General features: G+C 55.4%; 1 protein-coding gene across 1 annotated transcript; it reads left to right on the top strand.

The window, feature by feature from the left end:
- The first annotated feature begins 2,105 nt into the window (after positions 1-2,105).
- KRTAP21-1 (keratin associated protein 21-1) lies at positions 2,106-2,625 on the top strand. Its single transcript, XM_090288655.1, has one exon. The coding sequence runs from the start codon at positions 2,171-2,173 to the stop codon at positions 2,327-2,329; it is 159 nt and encodes a 52-aa protein (XP_090144781.1). The 5' UTR covers positions 2,106-2,170; the 3' UTR covers positions 2,330-2,625.
- Positions 2,626-7,873: the final 5,248 nt, after the last annotated feature.

Genomic DNA, 7,873 nt, shown 5'->3' with positions numbered 1-7,873 from the left:
CATTAAATTCAAACAAAAGTCAGCATTTCAGTACAAAAATATGGATATTTGAAACACGATGATTAGATGCAAATGTCTAATAAAACTACTGGTGAAGAAAATGAGAAGCAGAGCAGCTTATTGAGTAGTTTCCGCCCGAAGCCCCGACGCGGCGCAGAGACAGTGGACATAGGCGTGCACTCCATGCCACGCTGAGACCCCGCTGTAGAGAAGAGAAACTGGGGTTCAGAGACCTTCGTCCAAGCACCCTGGTTACAAGCCGCACAGCCACGTGCGAACAGGCGTGGACGCAATCGCTGCTTTTTGTTGGGGCAACAGGGGGTGTGCCCAGGTGGCCGCCAGGCACGGCGCGCGGAGGAGAGACCGTCTGCCTGGCGGGTCGGAGTCCCGGCTCGGAGCGGAAATGTTAGCGACGACGCGGTCAGGACAGGAGACGTCTTCAGTGGCTTTCGGGTTAGGGCTCCAGGAGCCCCTCGCGGGACGGCAGGCTTCCCGGGCCCCAGCGTTGCCTCTCCACCCCCCGCCCCCCGCAGGAGGGCTGTGCGCCCTCCGTCCCGGGTTCACTGAGATGGCCTTAGACGGAAGCTCGCGCGCGGACGCCGGGTTCCCGCGGGGTGCTGACAGGGTGCACACCCGGGGGCACAGGGAAGCGACGGGGCCGGAACCTCGCACGTGGTCAGTTCCCACGCGCCTCCTTGCACAGCACGTGGGTCCAGGCCGAGCTGCCGCCCCCGGGGGCACTGGGCGGGAGGGAGAGGGCGGGCCAGGAAGGCTGCTCCGTTCCGCACGACACGGCCTCTTCACGAGGCTCTAGACCTTTCTCAAGCGTCACAAACTTGGGACAGGTGTCTTTCTGGTTACGTCCGGCTCATCTCGGGGGCCTGGGGTCACTGCAAGGACAACCTGCCCCTGAAAGCCAGAGCTGCGCTGGTGGGTGCCGTTGACCCCAGTCCTCGTGGTGTCAGGGCCGCGGACAGCCTCGTCATCACTTAGCGGTGGGGACGGAACGTGGAAGCTCATTGAAAACTGGGGTTTCTCACGCATGCATTGCTCACCCAAGGGACTCTGTTTATCGGCGACGTCTGGCAGGGGCTGCTGGGCCACAGTGTCCTGTGGGATGGAGCCAGGGTCTCTTGGGAACTTCTGATAGGGGTCATTTGGAGAAACTTGAATGGATAGAGTAAAAGGTGCATATAAAGAGAGAACCAAGTAGATTTCCGTACTCTATGTCACGAAGGTGTCGGGCATGGAGGGGGGCATCCGGAAGTCACCCCACCCCCTTCAGCTCCTGCACTCAGCGGGCAGGGAGCAGTCATGCTGGGAAGAGGGAAAGTGGCGTTAGATTCTAGGAGTGCGCCCTCAGCTCGGCATGCACGGTTCTGGCCATGTGCGCACCGGAGAAGAGAGGGTGAGCTCCTGGCCTGACTAAGGTGTTTGCTTCTCCATCCAAATAAAGTTGGCCAGGCGGCCAAAGTCTTACAGAGCCACACAAACGGGGGAGGAAAAGGGCAGCCTGTCCCCTCCCGGGTCTCTCTGTGTCTGTCTGGGACATGGGAGGGGGGAATGCATGATGAAGCCCCTACGTGCAGAACGCTGCTTCCAGCCCTGCAAATAGTCACTGTCCCTATGGATGTCACTGGTGTCGAAGGATGGGTGCTGTTCTGTGTCTTGGGAGAGGCGTGGAGCTGGGCCAAGGGGAGGTGTGGAAGTTCAGGCAGCGGGAAGAGCCGGACAAGAAGTTGCACGAAGGACAGAGACGAGCGTTGCTCCCTTCCCCGTGGGCAGAGGCAGACTTCTCGGGAGAGCGCAGAGAGAACAGGGGCCAACGGTGTCCCTCAGCCCCTCAACCTCGTCAGGGAGGACACGTATTTAGTAACAGGATGTTTTACTTTCGGGCGCGTCGTTCTATTGCGACAGCCCTGACAAAGCAAAATAAAGCGATGCTCTTTAACTACAACCAGGCTCCACCATAATGAGCTCCTTCCAAGCAAAGCAGCCCTAACTGTCAACAGTGATTCGCAGCTGTTTAAATTCTTCTTGGCTGAGTCAGGGGAAGAGTGCTACACGCTGCCAGTTACTGACAGTATTTAAAGGTCCCAGGCAGGCAGACGACACACACGCTCCAGAAGCATCTACCTGCAGCCCGGCTGACTGCTCCTCTCCAGACAACATGTACGGCAGTTACTACGGGAACTCCTGTGGCTACGGCTGTGGCTTTGGCCCCTACTATGGCTGGGGTTGTGGCACCGGCTACGGCTGTGGCTCTGGCTCTGGCTACTGGGGCTACCGGCCCCTGTGCTACAGAAGATGCTATTCTTCTTGCTGCTAGAACACCCTCTCCCAGCCTCCTTTGCTTCTGAAATGACAAGTCTGAAGAGAACGCTGACTCGGCGCCCCACCTCAAGGTCTCTGTGGCCCACAAATCACACGCCTGACTGAGGACTTGACCTCCACCCGCCCTCTTCTTCGATGGCATCTTTGTGTCCCGAAGCTCTGTGGTGTCGTCTGTCTTCCAGATGTCACCCTTAACTCCCTTAATCTCTGGTTCTCTGTCATGACGGTGTTGATGGTACCAACATCCTACAACTGGGCAAACTGTTTTAATTAAAATCTTTTCTGTTCTAAGGAATCTCTGTGTACTTGCTTGTGAATTCCTCCTTTTTGAAAAGTTATGGGCTCTCTTAAAAATGGGGCTAAAATATGTCACTTAAAATTGGGGTTCTTCCTTGATATAATACAAGCATTTTTTTCTTGTACCTGAATCGTAAGTCATGTCTTCTGCACCAAATACTCCCACCTCCCGTTCTCGGGCACTCACATACGCAAGCACACACCCACGACTTCAGGACTGCGCGTGGGAATCTCACTGCGTCCAGAATGCGTCTGGAGGGGAAAGAAAAAGCAAAAGGATACGTCCCGGGAGGAGCTGAGTGCACGCGTCCCAGGGAGAGGGGATGTGGCTGAGCGCTTGGGGGGGCCGTGGCTTGTGAGCAGAAGGGTGTTGCCCCGGGCCGCTCCGCGAGATGGAAGATAGAACTGGAGGGAGGATGCCTACAGGCTGGCAGCTCATTGCGAGCGCAGCAGCCCCCGCTGGGCAGGACTGCAGTGAGTGGCCGCACCCGGGGAGACGCGGGGAAGTTCTTGGGTGCCCTCGAGATGCACTGCCCAGTGTGACACCGTGAGCCAGAGGTGGCCGCTGCGCACCGGAGATGTGGCTGGTCCAAAGTAAACCCCACCCCGGGTTTTAAAGACTTAGTCTATAAAAAGGAATGACAACCGTATCAGCTAATTTAAGAGTACTGGTTACATACAAGTGGTAATGTTTTGGAGCTACCAGGTTGAATAAAACATGCCATGATATTAATTCGCCTTTTTACCTTTTTCAAATGTGGCTGCTGGGGAATTTCAGTTCTCTGTGTGTTTTGTGGTCTGTTTCTATTGTACAGTTTGAATCTAGAAGGTCGTGACCCGTGGGCCAGGAGAGGCTCTGGCCGGGAACAAGAGCAAAGACCTGCTGACCAAACCCTGTGACCGGGCCCCACGTGGAGCTCACTCCGAGGCCGGAGGAGCGCAGTGGCCAGGGCTGCAGGCTTCAGGACGGTGCCTGAGGACTGGGTTTTCACCCGAGAGTTTACCCCGTGAAGGGGATTGGTTACTCATCATCTGTTCAGACACAGAAAAGGGGGCACCTGCTTCACACGATCCACAGGAGAAATTCTACACTGATTAAACTTCTAAAGAGAAAAGTTACATTATCAGGTACTAACCACGGAAGAGACTTCCAGCAGCTTTGCAGGCCAGGTGCCCGGCCACTGGTACCTGCGCTCAGCCACGCTCTTTACACCGCGGGGCGGGCAAATCAGAGCCCGCCACCAGCGCCTCACTCAGCGGCTCACAAAACGCCTCCCTCCTGCCCTGGAGAAGAAATGTGTCTCTCTGGAAGCTCTGCAGTAGGACCGAATTAGAGCCATTCTCACTTCCCGTGGGCAGTGGGCTCTACAACTTCAAGCAAAACCGCAGAGAGAACCCACTTCACCGTGAGCTGATAGAAACGAGGGTTCGTTCCGAGGGCATCGTATCCACATTGTGGTGAAATGGCCTTGTTCCAGGAGCTCCTGTACTGACACCTGAGAAACCCATGGAAACCGATGGAGAAAAGCTGTAACGTGGCTCTCGGTCCAGAAAGCCTCACAGTCTAACTTGGTATCCGAGCTCTCCTGTAACCAACACGTTGTCTTTAACAGCACTCATCCTCGGCCAGGTATCATTTTCTCCGGGTCGCTGAAATTATCACACATCTAAAAACCTGTATGGATAATGATTAGGAGCCTTGGTGCCAGAGTCCCACTACCTGTGCTCTAGAACAGGCTCCGCCTGTCACCGCCTCTGCTCTAGAACAGGCTCCGTCTGTCACCGCCTCTGCTCTAGAACAGACTCTGCCTGTCACCACCTCTGCTCTAGAACAGACTCTGCCTGTCACCACCTCTGCTCTAGAACAGGCTCTGCCTGTCACCGCCTCTGCTCTAGAACAGGCTCTGCCTGTCACCGCCTCTGCTCTAGAACAGGCTCCGCCTGTTACCACCTCTGCTCTAGAACAGGCTCCGCCTGTCACCGCCTCTGCTCTAGAACAGGACCTGACGGCTGCCATTTGTACTCAGGAACAGGTCCGTCTGTTACTGGCTGTACCTAGAACTGGCCCCGTCAGTTACTGACTCTGAGCCTGGGCACACTTCTGACTCCCCTGAGCCTCAGTGTATTCGAAGGCCAATGATAAGAATGATGTCACAGGGAGATCACAATGCTCTGTCATTGTGACAACTCCATCCATTTTTGTTATGATTCTTATTATTAGGTTCTCAATACAGAATGCTGACATTTAACCATATTTAACATACAAAAATGACCATTTTATATGTTATATATTATGTTTATTAATATTGACAATATTTGGACGACTCACAGAATTTTAATCAATCATTTCAGTTTTCTCACGTGGAACACATAGGCACACACCCATGTTACATGCTTTGAGCATGTGTCATGCATGTATTCCATAGCTACAAACTCTAACGCATGCTGTGACTCCAAGTAAATCGATATGGTGGTCAGTGTGTTTTTGGTAACAAACTAGTGGGTGTAAGGGAGTCCCTTATTATCTAGTGTTTTGGTCCCGGTTTTTACTTAATCATCAAATTGTATTAATTGCTAGAGAAGTTTCCAATGGCCTTGGCAGGGGGCGTGAGAAACCCGATGAACAAAGTTCCTTCCGGGGCACGTGGAACGGCAGACACTGGTCACAGTCAGTGGAATGATGGCTGGGACGTGCAGCGGTTACTCTGATGGGGCTGTGGAGGGCGGGAGAGGCAGGACCCACAGAAATGGGGATCCCTGCTCCCTAGAGAGCTTCCGATGTGCAGAGCCCATCCCTGAGCTCCAGAGACATTTTCCAGTCAGTAGTCTGTGCCCAGGAATAGCGCCTGCGTGATGTGGGTCCTCAGAAATTCTCGCCAAGTTAACCTGGGCTGTTCAGTCGCTGCTAAGAAAACAGCCGATGGAACGAGGCAGGTAATTACGGCCACGCAAAGCTGTCTGGGGAGAAGGCGGTAGATGAGAGGCATGTGGAGGGGTTGAGGAGTCTGCAGGCAGGGAGCCAACGCAGAATGTGTTTTAGCGACGAGAAGTGTACAAATGGACCCATCGTAAAAGGTGGACCTGGAGTTGGAGGCTTTCATTCTGACACCGAAGTTGCTGATCTGCTGTACTTTTTCCCTATAACGACTGACATTGGAAATGTCTAGAAAAGTCATCATTTTTACTCGAATGCTGTAATTTCTAGAAGTAGCATGTGGAGTGCTAAGAAGATTTCACTTTGAATGGCTAGAGAACACCGTCATTCCGTGGGGTGGCCCCTGGGGGCAGTGACAGGGCCGCGTGAGGTCGACCCCGGGCTTGGATGCCGGGGGAGCAAAGCCGCGTGGCAGACGTGTAGGCGGAAGTTCCAGACTCTCTGTAAGTTTCGTCGGATGAAGGGAATATTGCGTTAGGAAAACCGAAGGACAAGTAACTCACGGCCTTGTGTGCCAGCTGCTTTGTGAGAGTGGCTGAGACTTCCCCCTCACCCTGAACCGCCAGGTGCCGTGGGCCACACTCAGGCCTGGTCTGTGTCCTCACCTGTGAGCGTGTCTCCGTGGAGGCAACAGCTTCTTGATTTGCGTCGATTTATTATTAAATCAACTCATAAATGTGAGTGCGCTTCAAAAGCTGCAGAGGGAACTATGAATAATATCTTTTTTGTATTACATCCTATACAATAAAATAATAACTTTTACTAGTAGAAAAAATATATAGGCTCTCACGTCACAGCGAGGGCCTCACTCTCTAGAGTCACAGAAAACAAAGACGTGTCCCTGACCGGCAGCAGCTCACAGCCGACCGACGGCGGGACTCGGGCCGTTGGCACCCACAGCGCAGGGCACAGGGCGCTGTGCAGACCAGAGCGGCCGCGCCGGCGCCCGTTGTGAGTGGCCAGGACTGCCTCTCATGGGGGCTGCGGCCCAGGCTGTGCTTTGAAGGGGCAGCGGGCTCTGCACAGGTAGAATTTGGGTGATGGAAGTGGCGAGATGTTGCAAAGACAGTGTCTTACTGACAAGCCCCAGGAACTTGTAAATAGGGGGTCGGTGGCCCTGAAGAACAGCGCGGCCTCGGACACCTGTCCGGCACCGCGCAGACCTCCTTTGCCTCACCCGTGTCTCGCCCCGGCCGCCACGCAGTGGCCGTCCCACCTGAGCCACTCCGCTGTGGTGCAGGCGTGACCCCTCACCTTAGGCCCCAGCTGTGGGTGTCTCAGCTCCGCGCGGGTGCTTCCTGTCATTGCTGAGGGGTCACAGGCTAGAGCGCTGCCCGGTTCCCATGCACGTGTCCCTGGAGGGGCAGGAGGGGCGCTGCCCCCAGCAGTGGAAATCCGCACTAGGTTTTATGACATTCCAGGGACATTCCTGCTCAGTGTGTGGGCCTCTCATGTCTGTTTTATTGCAATTCTCGTGACCAGCCAGGGCCAAAGCCGAGCCATGACGCCTGAAAAAACTGTCCTTAGAATGACGAGCCTTTTAAACATGGAAATTGCCGTGGTAACGAGGCCACAGAGTCTGTGGTGGGCACCCCGCATTCCTGGTTGTGTCTCAGGTCTCAGGGCAGGGGGGACGCTCAGATCCCCACCCTCCCCCTGCTCCTCTGCCCAACTACTGAGCCTCCCCGCTAGGGTCCCCGTGCAGCAGGCAGTGCAGACACCCACGGGGCGGCGGTGGCTGCGGGGTGGGTACAGCTGTGGCCGTGGCTGCTGCGGACACCGGCCCTTCTCCTACAGAAGATGTCACTCTTCCCGCTGCTAGGATGCCACTGCTGTGCCCCTCTTCCTCTGAAATGGTCACTTTGAGACCTCTTCTGCTCCGATCTCTCTCAGTGACGTCAGAGCGCACGGAGTAGGGAGCAGAGGCCCAGAACCTGCTCTCTTCCCCGCGGCCCACGCAGTTCCAGCGGACCCTGAGTCAGTCCCCGGTGTTCGCAGGCGCCGCTCAGAGGGAGTGGGGGGACCAGAGGCAGAGGCGGGCGACGCAGCTGCGGGGGGTGTCCCCGGAGCATTTTGCATGATGGGTACGGGCCCTGCCCCTCCCCTGCCCCATACTTACTTAAATCATTGTTGCACAGAAGGAGTTACGCGGCGGCGAGGGTGTCTGGGCAGGGGCGCGCGCCTGCCGACTCTGGGGTCACGAAGACAGGAACACACAGAGGAGACGCGGTCTGCCTGACCTTGGGTGCTCTCCGCCGCTCTCATTTTAGAAAGCTGATCTTAGAATTTAAACGGTGCCTGCAAGGC

The sequence above is a fragment of the Furipterus horrens genome, unplaced genomic scaffold (genome assembly GCF_987537825.1).
Source record: "Furipterus horrens unplaced genomic scaffold, mFurHor1.1.pri manual_scaffold_1, whole genome shotgun sequence".
NCBI lineage: Eukaryota > Metazoa > Chordata > Mammalia > Chiroptera > Furipteridae > Furipterus > Furipterus horrens.
Note: the sequence above shows the minus strand (reverse complement) of the source record. Positions and strands in the feature narration are given on the sequence as shown.

Coding starts and splice junctions, on each gene's coding strand:
- KRTAP21-1 (XM_090288655.1), top strand. CDS start 2,171: ATGTACGGCAGTTACTACGGGAACTCCTGTGGCTACGGCTGTGGCTTT.